The following is a 25,198-nucleotide window of genomic DNA, read 5'->3' on the forward strand; positions in this document are numbered from 1 at the left end:
TGTGAAAATTGCCATAGAAAATCACCTTCACAATAGCAAAAGAGTTTAAAACCTGATGACATATCACAACTAATAATATGATTCCATGTCTACAGATTTGTTTATGTTAAACGGAAAATCTTACCTGGTATGTGTGGATGCATAATCAGGATACACTATAATTGAATAATATAAAAAAACCATAATACGGAGAAAATTATTGAGATATATTCAAAATGGTTTACTAATTTTGCATATCCAAAGAATTCGAAATCAGATCATATGTTCCAAGATTTTTTTGAAAAAAATGGCATCTTTTGGTTTCCATCAAGTCCTTACAATCCTCAAAGTAACAGAATTGCCGAGGCAGCTGTTAAAATATGGAGAACCTCCTTAATAAATGTGGAACAAAACCAATCGATTCGGAAGGGTTTAGAGATGGGCTATTAGAGTATAGAAATACACCCCACGAGTGCAGATATTCGCCCAATCAAGTAGTTCATGGACAGAACCTAAGATCAAAAATTTCAGCACACAGTAGTGCACTGAAGAAATCAGTTCTAAACATTCTAAATATATTGCATAACATCCGCAATAAATAAAAATTATTTTATGACACCGCTACTAAGGATTTATATACATTGGATATTGGTGGTCGAGTTCTAATACAGAATCCTGTAACCAAATTATAAGATAAAGTTGGAAGGACTATTGAAAGACAGAATCGCCCAAATACGTCTAGAAGATGGTCGTATTTATGTGAGGAATAGGAAGTTCCTAAAAATCACAAATAAAGATGAAACATCGTCAAATCATATCAAATCCCACAAGAAAATTTATTATAATATTTTTTCCAACATAGTTAATTTATTATGAGTATGTTTATTGTTCTTATAATAAATTAAACGTAGACACACGTTATCTTGCTAACACAAAAATACCTGATGTATTTTGTTGTCTACTGTCGATTCCCTCTTCTCCTTTTTTACGTCATGGCTATTTCATTATGTATTCTTTTTGATCAATAAACAATGTAATAAGTTATTCTATACGTAAGCTCTTTTTCCATAAGAACAGAAATACAATTTCTTATTGATCCCTCGTCGTTTATTTAATATTGGCCATTTTATTACTTCTATAAAGAAATTTTGGCTATTTCTTCATCGAAATAATATAATAACTTATCATAACTACTCTTTTAATCAAATATTACAAAGTAATATTAAAATATATTATGGAATGAAATACTTTGTAGATTTTAATAATATGCAATTTGTTTTAAAAATGGGGAAGAAATAATATGACGGTGACAGTCTGCGAGTAAATAAGATATATATAGCAGTGCTATGATTGACTTATTTGGCTATCTACCAAATGATTTGGGGCCATTTTTCTGTTTCTTTTCGGATAAAAGGTTGCGTTATATAATGAAGATGTTAATATTTTTTTGTAATTTGAACGGAAGAACGATTGTTAAATATTTATCTGTTTATATTTATTCCAGGATTATTCTAAAAATATAGGATAATCCACATTGCTCTTCGGAACATTGTTAAAAAATTACTCTTAACCTCTCAAAATTTGCAAAATAGAGATGAGTTAATAATAACAGTTGGCCCGGTTTGACTCTCTGATGTAAATCATTTATATTTTTATATAAGAAATAATAAAATAGTCAAATTATTGAAATATTGTATACATGATCGTATTACAAGAGCACTATTTCTGGTTTTTTTTTCGTTATTGGTCTCTTATATATCTAATAAATCATGTGCACTTTCAATATAACACATGGGCTGAAAACTTCAAGGCTTTAAAGAGACAGTGGTATTTTTTTATTAACCTCATTTACTGTTCTACCAACCTTCAATAGACAGCTGTTAAAATTTCATAACAATTTATTATTTAGTGTGTGAGTTATTGTGCTGAGTCTGACGCTACTTTTGTTATTTGGAAAACAATACATCAAAAATAATTTTGTTTATTAATTTTACACCGCTTTTTGAAGGGAAAAATTAGATTGAAACTAAGCAATGCCTTGAAAACTGTTATGAGGACTCTGCCCCATAATGTAAATAAAATAAATTTTAATAATATTAATGGAAAAGAAAAAAACACATTTTGAATGAGAAAATGAGTGTTTTCTACATTAAGTCAAGTACTTTTCAGACCATTTATATATATATTTTTAAAACTCATACTCACTTAACAGTTATCAATACTATGAATGGGTGACAAGAACACAGTGAGAGCGGAGAGGCAACTTTTGACTACAGCAATTAAAGAAGCCCATCCCTCACTACAAAGAATCTTTTGAATGGGTATTTTAGGTTCTTTCGAACTCTTTTTTTTACACTTTTAACCCCCTTACAGCCCTCATGCCAACTCCATTGACTACACCTTTTGTGTGTAGGTCGAGGGGAAGACCTACAATATCCCCCATTCAACACTAAGGCAATTACAGTCAGCATGGGGACACCATGATAAAGATACTAAGTCTGCAGCGAGTACCAGGCCGTCTTCCACCAGCTGGAAGCCATTATTACCGCTAAAGACGACTAAATCAATGATTAAGAGAGCTCAAACACCAACTATGTATAGTATTAACTTTGTTGAAATTATATTGTTAATTAACAAATTGTATCTTGTTGAAGTTAGAATTTCAAAGTGATCAGATTTTAATGGAGCCCTTTGTACTTTGTAGTGTACAATCTATCCACTTGTCAAAGACCATTTACTTATTTAGATGTATCAATTTTATAAGAATAAATTAAAATAAAAAGATTATTAAAATTACATTTTTTGTACCTATTTAAATCAATCTTTACAGATGTAATACATTGTTTTTCTTCAGAAATAAATTATATTCTTCAATTTGTACTTTCGACAGTATGTACATTTTGACATGCTTTCCTTGAGATTAAAATTTGGGTCCTAATTAGACTGGCAAAATACAGAGTTTTATTTTCACCCCTTATAACTACTTGCAGCTTATACAAGGAAACGTCATGACATTTTAAGTCCCTCTGCCAAATTCTCAGGATTACTTTGTTGATTTTAGGTTGTTTTTTTTTAGCACCCCAGTAGGTCATATTTTCTACGTTACTACTCAATTTATAATTTTTCATCTTTCAGGAGCTAATATACTAGTGATTACTTGATTACTATAGAAAGGATCTTAATCATTTTAGGGTATATTTTCTACAACTTTATTTATACCAATTTTTACACCGGCAAAACATCAACATATCTCTGAATTACATAATTTTTTTCACAAAATTGTAACAAAAAAGATACTTTTAAAACAACTACTCTCTCAATAAAACATCAATAACTCCCTCATTTTTTATTTGATTATTCTAAAATACCGTTTATTGGCAAATCAAAACATTTAAATACTAAATATGAAAATATTATCTCTCTAACCAATATTAATGCAGATATATAAGTAATTAAATGCCATTTTTATTATTTGCAATGCAAAAAATTTAGAAATGTGTATTAGTAAATTTAACATACTTGGTAGCATAATGATAAAAAATATGTATAACTGTCCAACCAACTGATAAATTATTTGTGTAGGTTGAAAAATAAAATTTACAAAACAAATACATAATAATATAGTTTAATTGAATTTAAATCTATCAATGCTCGTAATTTTCCGTTCAGAGATTGGCAAAAATATTGTCATTCGCTGAGATGTATCTTCTCCGATTTTCCATTGGTCGTTTTTGAGACATGATAGAATTTGATCTGATAGGTTTTTTGTCGATAATAGATACAGTGTTGCTATGTTTTGCGTCAATATATTCACCAGATGACTTATGCTTAAACAAATAAATAAAAATAGATTGATTTAAAAAAATATTGTCATTTTTGACAAAAAAACAACAACAGAAAAAACATGAAGAAAAATAGGCTACAATAAGGATTAATGACACACCTTAAGCTACACATTAACTACAGACGTTTAATTATTGTCCTCTTTTAAACTTCGAACTAACTAACTATATAAGTAACAAAGATTTATTATGATTGTAATGCAGGGATTCTTAATCTTGGGCACATCTACTAAATTATGCTATTTATTTGTGAATATAGCATTCTATTAAAGAAACATAAAACAATTTAAAGAACTTTTTTTTCTATATAAAATCCTCTGCATCCAAAGTTGTTGGTGGTACAAGTTAAATTGAAAGAAAATAATATTTTTCTTGAGTCATTATTAATATCCAAAATTGTTAATAAAATGGCGAAGCGTGATCTGCTTATGATATTCTTTGCCTATGTGAAACTTTCTTCCCCGCATGTTGTCACTTTTTATGATACCACAGATGACGTCGCAATATCATTTTCCTTCATGACCTATGCGACTTTTTCTATTCTTTGCAAAATTCACTTTGCTAATTCAGCTTAGATTGTGAATTAATGAAGTTTGTATTGTTAGTTATAGAGTAATATTGAAGCATGGACTATAATACAAAGGGATGGGACGGTTAAAAAAACGGCATATACATTAGTAGTTATTATAAACGCACATTTAAAATATCAAATATTTTTGTTTTCAAAATTTGGATATTTTGAAAACTCTTTTTTAAGTATACTTGACACCCCTAGTGAACAAAAAAGTTGCAGTGTAGCCAACTCAATTTAAATAAATATATAAATTACATGGTGTTCGTTTCTTTAGTTTGTTCAAAGCATTGCTCCCATCTAAAGCTTTAATAGAACACGGTACAGAAACACTCACGTGATTATTTTTAAGATTTTGCCGCCTAATAGGCTTTATATTTCTCCACTTATGAATTATGTGGTAATATAATGTACCTTTCCCTCTGAAACAAAAAAAGGCATACTATATTACATCATAAAAAACATATAATTCTGTTCTTTAGGCTTAACTGATTGGTTCCCATCAAAATATTATTTGAAATTACGTAGTTAGTCCAAGTTAGCAATTAAGATCAATGATTGTAGAATAGTTACTTAGTAGTTGATACTTTTTGAGAGAGAAAATCTAAATTCATACAAAAAGGTTAAGAACCAGTGCTTTAAAGGCTTTAAAAATAAGATATTTGAATCATTAATTTATGTTACTATTGAAACTCGTTTCATTCTAGTATGAAAGTTTATTCAAACTTTAAATGATTGCATATTATTTAATTTTTCCCTTGAATGACTTCATTATGAAAAAAAATGACGTTTAATATACGTATATATATCATAGAGAAATGTATATATAAAGAATAGTTATTTTTGATGGCAGTTTGTCATTGTGGGTTCATTAATTTTCTTATACACTTATATTTTCTCAACTTTTTATTATTTCACTTTTCTTAATGTAAAATGATGGAATTTTTTTATACTTACAACACAGGGACACTAATGGTAACAAAAAGAATAAATAAAGTCGATCGAAATGAGTGTGTAAGCACATCCGTGAGCCCATCCCTGAGGCAAACGTATTACAATAAAGAATGTTTGGCCTCTCCAAAAAATGATTAGTTTCAAATTTAGACTATCTAACGTTAACTCTAATCACAGGGATTTATATTAATTTGTTTACCTGTCCAACATTCGAAAAATTTGATGTCAATAGTGTTTCAGAGGGATTTCAATCCATAAACTATTGTTATGAAAATTATTAATATGTAATTAACTAATTCTTTAATATCTTAAATTTTATTTTAAAAACAGATTTTACACTCTTGACGAAGAAATGAAGCAGAATCCAATGATTATAGGATTATACAACTGTGTCACAAGTCAAAACAAACTTAATTTGCAAGAATTGGGACCGCCTATCCGTTTGAACACTATGTACAGCGTATTAACATGTATGACAGGAAAATTTGCCGGTTCCGGGCGGTGGCACAAAGGTTAATGTAATGCCCTACTAATGATAATCTTTTTATACATCGGGTTATTTAATATAATTAATTAAATGTACAATGTACAAAAGAAAGAAATTAATTCGATCCCTATTGGAATGATTAACTCCTGAATACTGTGATTTTTTTTTCCAACACATTTATTATTATATATTTTCTTCCCTACACCATTGTATATTAATATTCATTATGGTAAAAATTTAGGCTTTTCATGCATAATTATTAATTAAAACATAGCCCTAATTTCTGAAGAAAACAAAAATATCCGGCAATTAATTTGAAAATGACTTTTTTTAACAATATTTTCTATTTTTTAAAGGATTCAGAATTTTTAATTTTAAAATTATGTTGCTGAATTTCAGAAGTTTGAGTTTTTAAGTTATTTTATTGAATTTCAAAACTTGCATTTAAAGTTAAGTATCAAAAGTATTTCCACTTTGTTTTTCTTCAAAATGAAAAATAAGGATGATATTCTTATGCATCACTTGAGAAAAGGATTTTTAAAAAGCGTTTAAGTTCAACAACAAAAGTTTAAAATTGAAAGTTCCAAAGTTCGGCAATATAATTTTAAAATTGGAACTTTTTAATATCTTTCAAAATAGAGAATGTCTTTAAAAAAAAGTGATTTTCAAAATAGGTATAGAGGTAAAAAAAAGACCTTTGAAGTCTGAAACTTTAGAAACATTATTTTTTCGTTAAAATACAACAGAAGATTTAATTAACATGTCACTATAAAAATTGGGCACTCTAAAATATTTTTTTGAAGAAGTTAACCTTTTTTGTTACACATGTTCTTTTTATAACCTTAAAACTGTACTTCATATACTTAAAATGTTATTTTACTATCGCTCTAAGCATAAAAAGTCTCTAATGAGCATGATATCTTCTTAATATTTTGAAAATAGATTTAAAAAATACGCATACATTGGAAAAAAAGTAATTTTGGGGTAGGCATTTTTTTGGCCGGATTTTTTCCCCCCCGGTGGTCTTAAAAAATATTTTGCAACCGAAAACTTGGGCTAAACTTGTCTTTAATTTTACCCCCCCCCCTCCTTACCCTGAAGAGGATTCTGGAAGTAAATTTCTTAAATATATAATAGCGATAATTGATTTATAAATATAAATCTGTTATAATACATTAAAAGTTCTAGTTAGTTATTAATTTCTTCAAAAAAATATATTTCTAACTGTTGCAATTGTCCCTGGCTATGGTTTACATACAAATGCATTTTGTGCAAAAGTTTAAAAATGTGAATCTCTAAAAATATTAAAAAAATGTTAGACCTATCATAGTATGTTGTGTTAAATTTTGGTGTAAATGTTCAAACCATATCTGGGAGCCAAAAATGAAAGATGTTACGACATTTCCTGGTTGTATTTAATCCCAAATCATAAACATTCCATTGATTAAAAAAGCTTACTTATATATTATTTAACTAACGGATACCTTAGTTTTATTTAGAATTTATTGTTCCTGGAAATTAAAGCTAAATATAATTTTATGGAAGCAAACATTTTTTTAAATTTGTAGAATATTTTAATGCTTAATAAATAAAATCAAAAAAAATAATTTAATACTTATCAAATATTGATCAAAATAAACTTATATGTACAAAATTACATTTTCCAAGTTTATGCAATGAAACCAAATAGCAAATCCAAGTGGAATTAAATTTGGCAAACGGAAAAACATTCCAACTCTACACGTACATTTCTTTGATTAAAAACAGTTTCAGCGTCAGTGACGTATTCTTAAATAAAAGGTCACATAGCACTTAAGTTTTAAATAACTAAATTGTCTACTCTTTGATGGCAGTAATCTGTCTAAATCATATTAAATGTAAATATAAGCTTGCAATCAAATAAATTTCAATGTTGAAAACATATCATTGTTGTCAAAGGATTTCCTGAAAATTCCCAATGGAGAATTCCCTTCCAGTTCATTCCCACCTGGTGAATTACTGTCTCGTAAATTTCACACGGTGAATTCCCCCTGGTGAATTCCCACCTATTTATATAAACCAATTTCAAATAAAAAAAACAAAATATAAAACAAGTCGATTTTTTTGCATATCGATTTTCTATTAACATTGTATTTTTATATTTCTTCTAAATTAACAGCATATATAAACATGAGATAATAGTAAAACATAATCATATTTCAATTTTAAAAGAAATTAATATTCAAAATACAATATTATGAGCAATGACTAGTAAATAATCAAAATTTTCATAATTCTCATGATCATTAAAAATAGTCACAATATGTTGTTTACAATCAGGATATTGTCTTCTTTGAACAGGGCGAGGATGGCCAGCAAGTTGTTGAATAGTCTCTATCTGCATCAAGTTTTCTTCATCCTTTCAAAGTTCGAAAAACTTCCAGAGAACTGGATGGTATGAAGCAACTTGGCAGGAAAACGGACTCTACCATATTTCCAATTACAAATATATTACCTGCATTGAAATAATTTAACAGCTTGTAGGTCATCCTCCACCTGTTCAATAAAGACGATATCGTGATTGTAACCAACATATTGCGACTATTTTAAATGATTATGGAAATCATGAAGAGTTAATAGAAAATAAATATGCTAAAAATTCGACTTACTATTTATTTTGTCATTATTTTTGAAAATGGTTTATTAATATAGGTAGGAACTCACAGAGGGGAATTCTCCCAAAGGGAATATTCAGATAACCCCAGTTATCTTGTATGTACACTAGGGTTATGAATTATATTTTTGTGAAACCACTCACAAGAGAAACACTTTTATTTGTGTTGGAAGAATATTTATATTATTTTGAAAATAAATAACTATTCCCCTTTTCCATGAACTAAACTTTTGTATAAATCTGTAATTTTTAAATATATACTTGTATACGAGTATGTAGCTTTATTTTTATAATATAAAGATTTTTAAATAAATAGTAGGAAACAAATGACTTAGACTCATAAAAATTATATTATTTAAATATAATTTTCCCAATAAACTTCAGTTTTGAACTTTTACGTAGCACCTCCATAAGATTTGCAGCCTTTTCTGCATTTTTTTTCAATCTGGGAGTGTCATTCATCGATTTATAACATTTACAATGGGACTTGAGTCTTTTTATTTTTATATCATATAGAACCTAGTAAAGTGAGTTCAACATTTCCATACTAGTTGATTTTTTTGGATCAACATTTAAAGGGAATCATCAACCCAAGAATTAGAGATGAAATCACATCATGTAACTAAGATAGTACGACTGTCTGTTTAAAACAAAGTGTACATATATTGGACGTGAATTCCATCGTGTCTGATATAAGTTCAGAACCATCTTTCACTTGCGGCCAATAAGAATTCTTTTATAATGATGATAAACCTAGTACAATTCATATAAGTACTTGAAATTTTATCGCCATCGAGGATGTTTGCTTTTAGTTAAATCATCCGCTGCAACTTGGTTATAATCTATTAGAAGGGCTCGTATATCATTGATATGTTTTCAATAAATAAGTAACGTAATTGAGGATTGGTAGATGGCTTGTGAATAAGAAAAATTTAGGTATGTTTCCAAGGGTTATCAAAAATGTGATGTTGACATCTAATATATTTTGGCCTTTGAAAGCCTTTGCTTATGACAATTTTATGTAGATGCTTTACAATTGCCAATTATATGCCAAATAGTTACTGCTTTTGTGATACAGATTATGATGCAAATTTTTCACGGGTATCATATTCATTATACTATTTATGTAATTAATTGTATATGGCCGTAGTAAAACCATTTTCAAACCACAAGTTTGATCTCCACAGTGGTGTTTTTTAACATAAATAAATTATATTCTTCTTCTCTTAGTCTACAACTATCAAAATGAATACACTCTCTAATTTTTGAAGAAAAAAAATGTTTTTTATTTTGTGGCATACTCTTGTCACTCGTTTCCAGATGCCTGACTAATTTGGAGTGGATACATTATATAGCTGATCAAATATAGTTACTAGAGCATAATTTGTATTTTGAATCGTAATATTGTTTCCACTCGTCAGTAAACTAATTGTTGTAGATTCTGGATTTCCTTTATTTGGCTTGTATTGTGTAGATGAAGACAATAACAAACAAATTGATTCTTACTTAGGCAAAGAATCATTACCAGACTCAAAGACAAAATAATTGTGAAGAATAAGTTTAGATTATTAATCTGGTCGTTTTTACGGGTGCATTGATATTATGGATGCGTTTTTTACGGTAGAACAACCAACTCTATTCTTAATCTGCATATACTAGAATTCCTAGTTTTTTGAGCATTTTCATTCGCCGTTTACTTTGCTGACATGTAATAATTGAAATAGTGAGGTAGTTGATTTTTTTAAATGGATTATTTTTTAGTCGTATGACTGAGACGAAGGAAAAATTGAAGGTTTTTCTTTTCACATAAAAGCTCTAGAGGTCATAACTTTGACGGCATTTCTATTACCACTTTTTACTCCAGAATAAAAAATAAAGTTTCCAATAATTTTACGATTTGTTGGCGTCAAACTAAGACTTCAAAGTCGAGTATTCATTATAGTATTAGGTCCTTTTTTTGGCTTCCAACAAAGACGAAGATTTATCTCCCAAATTGACGAATTAGTCATTGTACTTCTATAATAATTTTAAGACATTTTTATCCTTTTCACGAAAAATAATTATATTTTTGGACAAATAGTTAACATATTTATTAAAATGGTACACCCACTTTTCTTTTAAGACTGATCCTGTTTATTTAATCTATATTAAATGCCTAAGTAAAGTACTAAACACAGTCATGGCAACTTTTACATTTGTTACGAAAAATGAATTTTAAAATCTTCAGAAAAGGGGGCAAGTTTTTTATTTATTTAAACATTTAATTCCCTGCTGAACCGTTTTGGTAGATTTCATTCTCTGCCTATTAATTTATGAGAAAAAGTTTAACCAGTACAGATTTATGGGCCCAAAAATTTGACATCTTCTGAAATCACTTTCTTTGTTTCTTATTCTTTTTTATTATTACTTTAATTTATCTGATGGAGTTGCACTAATTAATTATATGTAAACATTGTAGTATTACATTTTTATTCCATCTGACCAAGGAAACTTCTTTGAATTCCAAATACATTTGAAATACCTGAAGTAGATTTCCTTTTCTAGGAACGACTGCAGTGTGAATCTATGCATACTGAGATCTAGCGAGTAATTTCTTCCGAGGACGTTGTTCATTGAGATCCGCTGTTACATCTATAAATTTAAATTTGATTTTAAGGACGAGTCCAAATCAGATGTAAAAGTCATCCCATAGAACAATATTCACAAATGATGGCATTATAGATATCAGCCAGGGATGTCATTATCAATAAATGGTCTAGTGTATAAAATAATAATAAATATTTTTATTATGCCTAAATAAGAATAATTTCAAGCTGTTCTAGTGCATTAAAGATATATGAAGTTATACTAAACTAATCAATTACTAAACTTAGGTACTTAACTATAATACCGGTAAAAATTATAAATTATAGAGTTCTCTTTAAATTTTGGACTTTTTGAGGGGCTGATAAAAAGAACGGCCAATAAAAATTTTAAGTTCCATATGAGGGACCGAATCAACCCTATTAATTAGAAGCCAAAAAACCATTAACATATATTTAAAGTTTTAAAAAAACCCAACACCATTAATAAAATAGAAAAATATAAATGTTTTCTACGGTTAATTGCATAGAAAATAAGTGCGTAAATCATCTCCGAGGTGAAAAATTATAGCTTTGCATCAATTTATATATTTGTTTGGTTTAATTTTGTAAATGTGTATTGTATATGTAAATTAAATATAATTCCACTCCAATTAGTATAATGGATTAGAGTGGATGCTAAAATATATATTTCAAAATACAAGTAACTAAAAATTATTTTTTCCTGATACCGAAAAGTCCAGGCTTTTGTTTAAGAGCAATATGACTCATTGGTCTTGAGGGCCTATCCCTTGGTCTGATATGATGAACAGACTCCGTACTTGATCCAAAAGAAGTCGTTTCTTCATCCTCTTCCTCCATGACAAATCCTTTACGGAATTGTAGTTCAGAGATTCTCTCCTCTGAGCTAGCACGACGCATAAGTTTTAACTTTCTATGCTTTCGAGGCTGATTATAACCACGAGGAAGGGTTCCATAGATTCCCTCGTCGTGAACATATGCATTGTTCACAGGAACCGAATACATGTTATTGGTGGTGAATTGTGATGGAGTTGGGGGAAGCTGTGATTGTTGCTGCTGATGGAGTTGCTGTAATAATAAAACAAGGATTGCAATTATAAGAAAAAAGTGCGAGTAAAGAATGGAAAAGTGAGGTAGTGATAGTAGATTCCTTTCTTTTAAATGGGTTGTTACTCCAAAACTATAAGCCAAGTAATCACACAATCAATATTGTTCCAAACAATATTGGCTACGAGAATACTTTATTTCTGCTAGGGGATGTTGAGGGTAGCATTAATTTACATATAATTTTAACTAACAATGCAGTTACTAAAAATTCACTCTTTTGTGCTGACTCAAAAGAGACATCTTGCGGAGGAGAATGGGGGAGGGGGGCAGTTTTCATGCAGCCAAATAAATATTATGCTAAGATATGCGTGTCACCACTTTATTTTATAGTCTAGGGTTGTTCATGCAAGAATACAGTCAATAAATCAAAGTCAATGTGTGTACGTATATTCCATCAATTAAGTGAAAGTCCAAAATATGAAAGAGTGCAAATTAAACATGATGCAAAAAATGGAATAAATGTTGGATAAAATTAAAGAAACCTCCAAGAAGAGATCGAAAGACAATTCAAGGTAAATAATTACTGAATTAAGTTTAATTTCATAATGTATAGGAATAACAAATAACAGCATAGTAGCTTTGAGTATTATAACCAATGGAATTCGTTTTTGTCATTGTCAAACTGTCAATATAAATAGAAGAAAAAAACTTACTGCGTATACGTTTTGCTGATTTAGTACATCATGCATCCAACGTAGTCTTTCGCCCAGGTCTGGTGAGTGCAATTGAGGGGGAGGAGGACCTGTAGCTGGAGGGGGTGGGGGCAATCTTCTTGGATATTGAGGAGCAATTTGATGGTGCATTGTAGGCTGCTGATAAATTGAGTTATTTCCTGGATTCCCAGGTGAATACGTTGGAGTGGAATATATGGCGGATGCTGCAAATCCTTTCTCTCCCTCTCGTCTCCATTTGCGACTAAAACATAAATTGTTGCTTTAATTATATGAAAAATATATAAACATAATAGTGATAAATACCTCCATAGACACAAACAAACAAGTGTAAGTACAATTATAACCACAGCGGTGACAGAAGCACCAATTGCAACAGCGAGAACATCTCCGTCTATTTCACAACTACTTCCATAATAGTTTCCTTTACATCTGGTAAGAAAACAAATTCTTAAAAGTTTTGTCTAATATACCGACAACTTACTCGCATATTTTGGCACCATCTTGAATAGAGCAAAATCCTCTTCCGGAACAATTATCAGCAGAGCAAGATTGACAGTATCTACCCCTTCGATCCTCATCATCTTCAAAGTGATCCCCATAGCCTTTTTTACAACGACATGTGTAAGTTCCAAATTTATTAATGCATGTAGCTCTTTCACTACAGTCATTCATTTCAGGTTCAGTACATTCGTCCAAATCTGCAACTCCAGGTATGGGATTAAGAGGGCCATCCACGTATAAATTCCCATTTCCAATATTTGAATTACGAGCCTGTATAACTTGGATAAGTTTATGCTGAATGTCCCTTTTAATGACGGGTGAGGTGGTATATGGACTTTGAAACATTTCTAAAGTTATATTAACGGTTACTTTCCCATTTAAAGAAAAGAAACGATTTACAGTGTTTCCAATATATGCTGTACTAAAAGAGGTAAGTGCCATGGATGTGTCAATCTGTAATGTTACATTCAATAAAGGTTTTAAGTCACGAATTATCAACGATATAAATATTTACCGCATAGTTTGATTCTCCCTCAAGAAGTTGATACTCCTCAGAATTTGGATTTTCATAGTGATTACTCCAAAAAATTCGATTATTATTTATTCGGTCCACTTGGAGGCTCATCAGGAGTTTGACCGTTTCTGTAAATGGTTTTATTATAGCAAATTGATAAAAAAAGAACAATGTAATGCATATAAAAAAATGAATAGCTTAATGTTGATAGATGTGAGCATACATTTAAAAAAAAAGGTATCTGTTTGTAACCTGCAAAATATTAGTTGGTCCTTTTAGTTATTCCTCCCTATTTTGAAATGCTTAACATATTAAGTAGCAAAGAGTAATATAGCTTAAATATTGTTCTCTTGTCAACAGATATGTCGTCTCTCAATGTTACCCAGATATATTTTCTTTTATTTACATTAGCAGGATTTTGACCATTTTCATATCTCTCCTTATAGTTTTTTCAATGAGTCCTATATTTTTTTATTATGAAATAAGTATTCTTACTTTTACAAGGCTGCCTGTGATTGCGTCTTCCGTAGCCCGGCTTACAAAAACATGAAGAGACTCCAAGAAATACTTTACAAACCTCATGTTTATCTTTATCACAAGTACCTTCTTCTCCTACAATACATGTGTCAATGCTGCAAATATATGTACAGATAATTTATAATGTATTTGCACAAAAAAATATAAGGAGCATACCGGATAGGTGGTGCATTTGGACGACGTGTAGGACCTTTTTTGAAAAGTCTTTGTTTTGGAACATTTGGAAGTGGGAGTTTTACTTCATTTTGAGCCACAACCTCTGCAGAGCCAATGTTTTCAACATAACCAGCTAAAAAAAAACATGACTCAATTTTGCGAAAAACTTATATTTGATTAGTAATCATTGATAAGATACCTCTTTTTGTAGTAGCGATGGGGTATTGTGGTCTTAGAGGTCGAGTTGGATAAATATTTTCAGCTTGTGTTGATGTTCCTCCAATATCAAAATAAGTCTTTTGACCATCAATACTAACAAATTGATCATCTTGACCAGGTGCATATGTCAAAATAGCAGCTAGAAAATAAGAAAATATAGAAGGATGACACACTTGGTTTATAAAATATATCTGGTATCATATAAATAATATTAGATTCAAATAAAATGATGACCAAATGGCCAAATGACTTACGTCTTCCATAAAGAGGTACATTCACTACTCCACCAACATTACCAAAAGACTGATCCGCAGTCAAAGTGATATTAATAATCTCAGGATAAGCTTCATTTCCTTTTTTAGTGGCATATGGATCAATTACTAATCCAGGAGCAGGGATGTGATGTAAAACCTCTGGTATTTGGGGTGGAGTCTTTGGAGTTGTGTTTTTAGGTCCGTATGGTCTTCCATTGGGTCTTGAAGTTACACTAGTTTGAGACTTAATAATTGCTGGGCGTTTAGTTGTAGTTACACTTGGAACAAACGTGAGTGGTGGTAAGGGCGGGGTTTTCTGTGATGTGGCAGAGAGCTGATAATTTGACTTCGTTGTAGTCGCTACAGATTGGAAAATAACACTTACGGTTGGTTTTTGAGTAGTTGAGGTTGTGGTTTTTATTATAGATGTTGTTGTGGTTTTTGATATTGAAAACTCCATTGTGGAAGAAATTGTTGCCTCTATAGTTGAGGATGTATCAATTTTTTCCAAAGTTGAAGGTTGTTGAGGAAGAGAAAAAGTATGATGGAGATGACTAATGGGTATTCTTGTTGGTCTAATAAGGTTTGGGTTCTTAAATTTGATTTTCTTCTTTTTCTTAGCGTCTTTATTCTTATTTGTGTCAATTTCAGGGATAAGGAGTTGTGGAAGAGGAACTCCTCCAGTGAAATCATTTCCATTCCCTCCAATCAAATGAGGGCCATACTTAAATGGCCTCTGAGGAATTTTCACTAAGGGGTTCTTCCCCGGCTTGGGTTTGGCGAGTACCTCTAAAGGAATTGATTCAAAAGGGATCTCCGTCAACCGAGGAGGACCTCGATTGTTGATCCGAGAGGGTCTTGGAGGCCGTGTAGGCCTTGTAACTGTCGGGCGAACTATGGGAAACTGTGTTGAGACGGAATGTTGTATGGCAGAATTGGAAGATGCAGCTGATGATAAAGAAGCTTTACGCCTATTTTCTTCTTTGACATAATTTGTAGCGATGCTTAGACCCTCTCCCACAACATTTAATAACCCTTTAAGAATGTTTGTGACATCGGGTACTTGACGTGCCTCACCTTGGTGTGGTAAAGACTCGACAGAAAGGTTATCAAGTACACTTTCTTGAGTATAAGGTCCAATAGCTCTGTTTTGATCATTATTAGAAGGCTCCACATTGGCCCGTGGAGCCTTTACCCCTAAAAAATGATCGGCTAATTTTGCAGTAGAAGAGGAGGGTAGATGAGAGTCGGAATGAGAAAACATTCGAGTAGGGGTTATAATCTTTGAAATAGAGGTGGAAGGAGGATCACTCAAGGGTCTTTTATCTTCCATTTTAATCTCTGAGGATGATGTGTGTAGGTCATGAAAGGATGCCGTTCCTGAGAAGGAAAAATGGGACTCATGACTTGTGGATGCAAGTGAAGAAAAAGAAGAATGAATATCTGTAGAGCCCGTGAACTCTGTGGAGAATCCTGATTCAGAGAGATCTTTTGCTGAGAAGGAGGATGTAGAAGGTGCAAGAGGGTAAAGTTCTGTAAAGAAAAGATTTTTAAAAAATTTAGAAAAATTATGAATAGAAAGATACATTTTAATAACATTCATGGCTTTTTTATCTTACTCAAAAATAAAAAAAATAATAATGCAGTTGGGATTGTTTTAGTCAATTGTTTTCTCATTAAAGTATGATTAAGCTTTCTTTGAACAAGAAAAAACAATTATTTTCAAATAAAAAAATAATAATGGATGAAGGTTGTATCGAAGTAGAAAAAAGTTTTCTTCTACAACTGTACTTTTTACAAAATTACATTTATTTGAGTAGAAAACCCCGTTATTTATGGACATAAAATCTCGTACTTCTGCAACTAATCTTAAATTAATTATGGAACATGAAAATTCTCCTCTTTATTAGTGAACTCTTGATAAACAAAAAGTAACACTGAGGATTTGTAGGGGAGATTTGGCTATTTTATCCTTATTTGGTATTACGTGATCCAATTATTCTTGGGGAGGGTATGGACCCCACATAATTTTTTCAATAGTGGTATTTATAATATTAATTTTTCTTTTTAATGTCACTTTTTTGAAATAATATAAAATTAAATATGCTTAGATCCTTTTAAAGGTGATTGATCTTATTTTTTGAATTTTATTTTTATATACAAATACATCTCTTGATAGGAAAAAGAACAAGACTTCTCTGGGTTTGAATAATTTATCATGAGTGAGTGAATTTCAATAGTCTGGTGGATGTAGTTAGGGGATTTGGCTCTCAAACCTCTGTATTGTTTGCCATAAGGCTTTAAAAAGAATTATAAGATTTGTATAATTTTTTGATAATATTTTCAAGAAACTTGTAAAATTGCTACAAAAACAGAAAGAGAAAAAACACATAAAAAGAGGCTTACAATGTTTTGAGAACTACTGTAGTGACGCTCGGTATACCGGTACTATAGTGGAACCGGGGTACTGACACATTAAAAACAGTACTTAACTAAACTTATATTTGACACATTCCTAGCATCTCCATTACGTCATAAAAATGAGCTAATCCCTCAAATTTCAAACCTCTTCCCAACCTGAAACCAAATTATCCTGCATAAAAAAACAAAAATAAAATTTCAAAGCGAGCCCTCACTTCCAAACAAAAATCCTGCGAATGCCCCTTTAAGTGATGTAAATTACACTAAATGACATTTTTGTTATATATTTTTACTTGAAAAAGTATCGTAAAATATTGATATCTAAATTGCTACCCCAGAATTGTTATAAAAATATTCTGATCGTGACAACATGTACTCTACCCATTAAAAAACTATAATAAATACCAAAAATACAACTATTGTATGATGTGTTATACAAGCCAACCAAATAAAAATATTTAGTTTATATTTATAATCACAGTAGTACTTAACACGCTGATTACCAATCTCTAACGACTCTTCCTAATGTTCATTTCAAAATTGAAAGAACAGTTAGTAATCGATAGGTACAAAAACCCACAAGCTCACATTTTAAGGCTTATACTTGGGGGATAATGCCTTGATGTGTCATTATTTCTTCAATTAAAGAAACTCATTTGAAATTTGTGTAATCAATCTTTACTTTTTTAAATAGTGTTTGTTTCCTAAAATAATATCGATTTGATTTTAATGGTATTGAAATATAAATAACTCAAGATTGATCCAGTAAAGTATATAAATTTAATAGTCTAACTATTTCCTTTTTTTATACAAATTTTCTTTAATAAATAACAAAATCCTAACATTTACTTTTTACCTGACTGAAATGGGAGGGATTTGTGGTTTAGATAAAAAGGAGATATGTTATTCATCTAAATTACATGGGACGTTTAATTGTACCTTAAGTTCCTAAATATTAACATTTATAAATGAAAAAGAATTAAACAAGGATTTATAATTTTTAAAACCCATATTTTTGGATGGAAATTAAGAATTTTATAAAATTATAAGTATCTGACAGACTGTTTTTCCTAATGTTTTAACCAAAAATGAATGATTTTTTCTATATAACAATTTTAAAATGCCATTTTTGTTGGCTAATCATTTTTTCAATCAGTCAATACATTTGCCATACTAGGATGTAATAAGTACGAGATCACCATTATTATATTACATTAATTATATATTTACAAAACATATCTAAGACGTTTTTGAACAAAAATTGTCAAATAGCTCAAATCGAATATTTTAAAACTCACGTATTAAATATGATACCTATGGTGTTATAAGTTGCAATATTTATATATTACATGTAGTGAAAAGAATCCTTTTTTTAATTGATTTTTTTCGATTTATGTTAATCTTCATTACAATCAAAACAATGCTTACATGACGTTTGGACTTTTTGACAAATTACCTTCTAGAGAATCTAAATTACAGGAACAGAATCCATAAAACTAAAATTACGAGTGATTGCCTCTTACAGTATTAGGATCATAAACACTATTCATATTTTCATCCATATTTTCTCTTTGCTTTTGTCAATCTTATACGCACGCTCAAAAAATAGTGAGTTAAACAATCGCAAAAGTTCATTTAGCACAAAATATTATCATTTTAACACAATTTAGCGTAAGCCAGACTAATTTATAATGGTTATAAATTGTTACTTAAAAAAATAAAGTTAACCCCACTGGACTTTAAGTCAATAACCAAGTAATTATTGTAAATACAGGACATTTTCCAATGTATTTAAGTAGGTATATAAATTTATTATACAATATAAACATTCTCCATAGAAAACTTTTTAACAGGTTGTTAATTTAATAAATATTACTGATTCAACAGATTTTTTATAAAATAACAAATGATATATATAGAAAAACATACGTGTGTGGAAGAGAAAGGTAAAGTCATCATCATTCGAAGAAAAAAATAATAATAATATTCCGTTAAACAAAGTTTTAATATTTTTTTTCTGTTTCTTCTACGTATGTATAAATGAAATACCGTTGAACAAATGACTATTTACTATAACATGTTTTAAATATACTTTTTGTTTCGTTACCAAGCATTTTTCATGACGTGTTCTAACATTTTTCAATATTCATAAAGCCTACTTGTTTTTTAACTTAACAATAGGATGAACTTCATACATGAAAGATAAATAGCTAAACTTATGATATGTTACGGGGGAAAAGTAGTATATGTAAATACATTTTCTGTTTTTTGACTTCATTTATTTAAAAATAACCTACTTCTATATGAATGTACGTAGTCTCATAACGAATGAGATTTTAAATGACTTTGATCACACGAGTCCTTCAAAAAGTTGTTTAATTAGAAACTCTTCCTTAGCCATTGATTTGGAAAAACATGGCAATTATAGGATAATGTTTGAAATAGTAATATTTCTCTGTTATTACCATTATGATATCTTGCAAATTGAGAATTGTTCATGACTTAAAAATAACTCATTTAAATCCAACCAATCAACGTTCAGACCATTGAATATCAACAGCTGATAACGAATATGTATATTAGTGTGGAGAATCGTGTCTTATGAACATATGACAAGACTATTTACACTGTATTTTCTAGTCATCTTTAAATTATTCTACTACTTTTGCCTTATAATAGTGTACTAAACGTAGTTTGTACAAAAAAAAATCAGTTTCGTTAAGTTGAAGAACAATTTCTTAGTTGTGACTAATTTTGTACATTGTGTTTACTCTAATCATATATTTATCAAAATGCTAATTTATTCCTCTTTAAGGCCTCATACAGAGTTGGGTTGAGTTAGAGAACAAAAATTTAATTTTAAACTGCTCTATTGTCCAAATTACCAGATAATAAATTTTAGTCAAATCCGTTTTTTCACAAAAATTTCTCAAGAAATGACACATATGTATATCGTGTAGAAGTTGCAATGCCTGTTCATGTCACAACTTATATAAACAAATTGTACTAGTTAGAATTGTTTTGTCTTAAAATTCATTATTTAACTAAAGCATTTGTTATTCCAATTTCCAACTATTAATTAATTCTATAATTTCATATGGATCTATTAAAAATACATGGTGATTATGTATTTATTAGTAATATAACTTCGTGTATTTAAATTTAATAATGTGGCATAGAATACTTATATTTTAGTAAGTTTGATTTAAGTAGTCAAAAATTAGATCAATAATATGTTAGTCATCCCTGGAATATTTGATTACCTCATTCCAAATACTGTAAATTCTTCATTTAAAATTATTAATTTCCCTTTTTTGGTTGCAATTTGTACAATTTGCATATACAAGTTAAAAATTGTACAAAATCGCAACTTGTACACATTATACATTTATAAATATATAGTTATTATTTCAAGGATAAATATTGTTTTTTTTAGCATTATCTTTTTTTATACATAATATGGAAAATATTAAAAAAGTTCTATAAAAACTAAAGTATACTTAATTTTTTTATTGAAATAATTATGTATATTCAAGAAAATATTTCGATTATTTGTAGATAGTTTAAATGTATGTATATACTAGAGATTAAAAAAACAGATATTACATTTGGATATACTATCTAGATATTTCACATAGAGGACGCTTTTAACATTTTTATATTTGTGTTTCATTTTTATTGATCAGCTTCAAATGAATATATTTAGTATTTTAATTAGTTTGTTTAAAAAATAATTTTTTTTTAAAAAGTCACCCACTCTGTATTTTAAAGATTTTTAATACTTAAAATTTTGTATACTAGATCGATTGAACCTTCAATTTCACTAATGAATATTATGTTGACTAAGTAATCACTCTTTGCTGCCTACTAAAACTTTACATATATAACAATATCAATTATATTTTGGATATATGAAGTTAATTTCATATCAATTCTTGAGGTTTCATTAAATTATTTATTTTGAAAATAATAAAGTATCAGCTAAGTATAAAAAAATTGTCACCAGGTTGCTGTGACAGTTTGTAGTTTGGGAGTTTAACCATATTTTTAAAGCACCTCTATGTGATTAGCGTACTTGTATTTTGTATTAAATAGTATCATAATCATTGAAGGAGTTGTATTCTTTTTCGGACATTTTTTTAACAAACTGCTCATTTTTTTCTATGAAATGAAAAATAGCTAAAAGGAGTACTTAGTAGAGTGCAATCCTCTAGATATAAGTATTTTTTCCTAAATAAAATATTTTATTTTATCTCTATGTTAAAATAAAAAATATCCAATGTTGGGCATATTGGATTCATAATTTGATTCTTATCAAATAAGAATTGTGTACCATAAAGAGATAATTTCAAGTCTCTATTCCAATTTGCTCAAAAGTAATGGTTGCTTATACGTTTTTGACCTTTTGTGTGATTTTGACCTTTAATATTGACTCAAAACTTTTGTTATATATCAAGCAAAATATTAAACCTGAATAATGGAACCAATTTGAGCACTGCACCGTAATATGTTTCAAAGATGTATTTCGATTATGCATGTCTAATGTTTTGGGCTACTTTGACCTCCCAAATTTTAATTACTTTTTACTGTGAGGATATATGTATAATCCTTGTTCCAGGTTAAATCAAAATTGATTTGTAACTTTTGCCGTAATCCTGGTGACCAACAGTCAAACAAACAAAAGCAAAATCATAACCTCCGTTTAACTTTGTTGGCAGTCTTAATAAACAATATTTATTCACTAAAACTACAACAGTGCTATCTATATTGAAGATTTATAGAGAGGTGAAAAGAGTTGAATACTCCTTTCCCATTTATACAGGTTTTTGTTTTTTTTTGTTTTTTATATCATTTGAAAGCTGTGGGGCAAATACATCATAGGACTATAATTTTGTGATACATATTTCTTTTATGTCATTTAAAATTTAGAGCACACAATTTCCAAATTTTTTTACGAAATATATCTTTTTTATTATTGGTCACATCGGATCATACAACAAGGTGCGTTTAAAGTGAGGGTGTAAACTACAAACATTTTTTGGACAGTATTCCGCTTGTCTGGTTCAGTTATGGATTGTGGTCCGTCGAGTATGGAATTATCAAAGGAAGAAATTTGAAATACTTTACATTTTTAAAACCTGAAAGGGAAAAAGCGTCGAAAGCGAACAATAAAATTTGCAATATATACAGGGCCGATACTCTTGCTGATCGTGCTGCTCAACAGTGGTTCAAGCATTTTCGTTCTAGTTCAGTAGGCGTGAAGGATGCGCCATGCATTGACGGATTTGCTGCCAAAAATATCGATAAAATGATGAAAAATATCGAGATAAGCAGTGATGTTAGCAGTCGTAAAATCACCAAGGAACTTAACATTGATCATAAAACCATTTTGAGGCAGTTGCAGAAGGCTAGATAAAAATACAAACTCAAATAGGAGAAGTAATGTGTTTTGTCAAGACAACGCCTGGCTGCACACTTCTCTGATGTGGTTAGTTCCCTTAAAAAAGTTATCAATATATTTACACAGATCAAATGGATTTAGGCTCCACATTTCATTTACCAAGGTAATAAAAGAAAAAAGAAGGGGAAAAATAGTACATAAGATTACTTGATCTATGTACATTGTACATAAGCTATGTCATACACACACGTACATATATAAAGTGAAATTTCCATAATATGTCGAAATTCTTCTTTCACAAGATATTTTTTTCCTTTTTGTAAATAATTAGAAATATCATCATCGTTATTCCATGTTTGAATGTTAATCCAGTAAAAAGGAATTTCATACTATTTTATATCCGTGTTTCTGTCTAATTTATGATGAAGAAAAAATTCATTGTAAATACAGCATAGTGAAGAATGGGAAATTCAAATCTATTTTTGTAAAGGTTAGACATACGGATATTTTTGAAAAAAAAATAAAACTTCTTCAAGTAGAAAGTTAAAATATAGTATTCTCTCAATAGACATAGGTATACAATATACGTATATTGAATGAAAACCAAAAGAACACCTACACACAATTCGAGTGTGGGTGAAGGCTTGTTTAAAGAATAAGAAGGAAAAAGAATATCCCTCTATGATAGAAAATATCACAGGCTCTAATATACACATATTTATTTTTTAACTCATTTCATTATTTTTATCTCAAATTATCTACTGTTCTAAAAAAAACTGTTCAAAAATACTAAGTTAAATCATTTTTTATTTCTTTTTTTACAAGAAAAGTATACAAGGTGTGTTCAAAAAATAAGATGACTTTTCAAATTTAGTATGCAACGTTCATAAAGTGGACTTTTTTTTTTAAATTTGAGAAATTGTTGTTTTTTTGGTTCAAAAAATTTTCCCTGTAGATTATAAACATCACATATAATTTTTGAACGGCTTTAAACAATATTTAGAGGTAGCTCAATGGCTCCAAAGTATTAAAATTGTCCGATTTTTTTTCAAAAATGAATGTTTTGACCTAAATATCATCTAAGTACTTCGTGTTACAACAAACCTTATATTATAAGAAATTTTGGAAAATTAACTTGCTATCAAAAATATCGTTTAATTTTTTCAATAACGTTTCGTGCTAAATGGTCAAAAAGAGTAAAAACTACCATAACTTGCATTTTTTGCGGTATTTTTATGCTCATTATTTAATGATATCCATTTAATAATTTATCTACAACAAATTATTTGCAATTTTTCATTCATTACTTGAAATAGAAAAACCATGTTATATTAAGATAAATGTGAACTTTTTCCGACCTTTACTGACCTTTTTTTCGAATAAAAATACTTTATAAGGCAAATCCATTTAAAAATTCGTAACTGAGTATTAAAAATACTCATTGCTTAGATAATGACCTTTTTCTTACCTTTACTTGATAGAAAAATTCTTAATGGCCAAATTTTAATCAACAAGTACAGCAATTAAACTTTATTTTATTTTAAACTAAGATAAAATTTCGCAGCAATGCTATTTAGTCCAAATTTTTAATGACAGATAATAGGGAATCAAATTTAAGGTGTGTGCTTTGATGCAAAAAAATTCAAATACGGTTAGGACTGCTTGAATAGGACTAGGATTCTTGTTCTGAAAAAATTTCGATAAAACATTTTACCTCTTGCGTGTCAACACCATATTATGAAGTTAATCATAACTGCGGGACTACATTCATGTTTTTCTTATGCTGATGTTCAAAAGATTTCAAGAAAAATGGTCATCTATTAATACACTTAAGTATGATACTGGAATTGAAGATTCCGAAATAGCTCGTCTCATAGAAAATGTGCAACAACACACACTTGATTATGCTAAGAAATCTATAGAAACAAATATTCCTCTACACGACTATACAGAATTCCTTAACATGGTTATTGCATTCCTTGGTGATGTGCATCCACAAGGTATAATATTTATGTCCCTGATGGCTATATACCACGTCAGATGGCTATCAAAAGTTTTATACTGCCTAAAAATTTTATTTTTTTCGATCTCAATTCAAAATGACAAATATAGAGGAGCGATGATTGCGCAATATTTGTGTGTTTGTAGTGAAAGTGTATCTTCAGCCTGAATGTCTGCTCTTCAGTCCCTAAGTACACCTACTAATGACTTGAATTCAATAAAGTCCCCTTTAAATATTCCTTTATTAATTCTGACATATCGAATCTCAACATCAAAAAAGTTATTCAAGCACTTATGGTACCAATTCGAGAAAGTGTTTGGATT

General features: G+C 29.5%; 1 protein-coding gene across 2 annotated transcripts in view; it reads right to left on the bottom strand.

Moving 5' to 3' along the window:
* Window positions 1-3,321: 3,321 nt before the first annotated feature.
* The window catches only part of LOC121114023 (uncharacterized), a 28,435-nt gene continuing 6,558 nt past the window's right edge, over window positions 3,322-25,198 (bottom strand). The window contains exons 2-11 of one of the 2 annotated variants that reach the window (XM_040707848.2): window positions 15,052-16,584; window positions 14,778-14,936; window positions 14,579-14,711; window positions 14,381-14,517; window positions 13,886-14,013; window positions 13,352-13,824; window positions 13,174-13,299; window positions 12,850-13,111; window positions 11,800-12,157; window positions 3,322-3,806 (exon numbers count right to left, since the gene is read on the bottom strand). In XM_040707848.2, coding sequence (XP_040563782.1) covers window positions 3,802-3,806; window positions 11,800-12,157; window positions 12,850-13,111; window positions 13,174-13,299; window positions 13,352-13,824; window positions 13,886-14,013; window positions 14,381-14,517; window positions 14,579-14,711; window positions 14,778-14,936; window positions 15,052-16,584 — 3,314 coding nt within the window. In that variant the 3' untranslated portion in view covers window positions 3,322-3,801. Of the gene's footprint in view, window positions 3,807-11,636; window positions 12,158-12,849; window positions 13,112-13,173; window positions 13,300-13,351; window positions 13,825-13,885; window positions 14,014-14,380; window positions 14,518-14,578; window positions 14,712-14,777; window positions 14,937-15,051; window positions 16,585-25,198 lie in introns of those variants that run through there. The other variant, XM_040707841.2, reaches the window with a different exon arrangement.

This window comes from Lepeophtheirus salmonis, chromosome 1 (genome assembly GCF_016086655.4).
Source record: "Lepeophtheirus salmonis chromosome 1, UVic_Lsal_1.4, whole genome shotgun sequence".
NCBI lineage: Eukaryota > Metazoa > Arthropoda > Copepoda > Siphonostomatoida > Caligidae > Lepeophtheirus > Lepeophtheirus salmonis.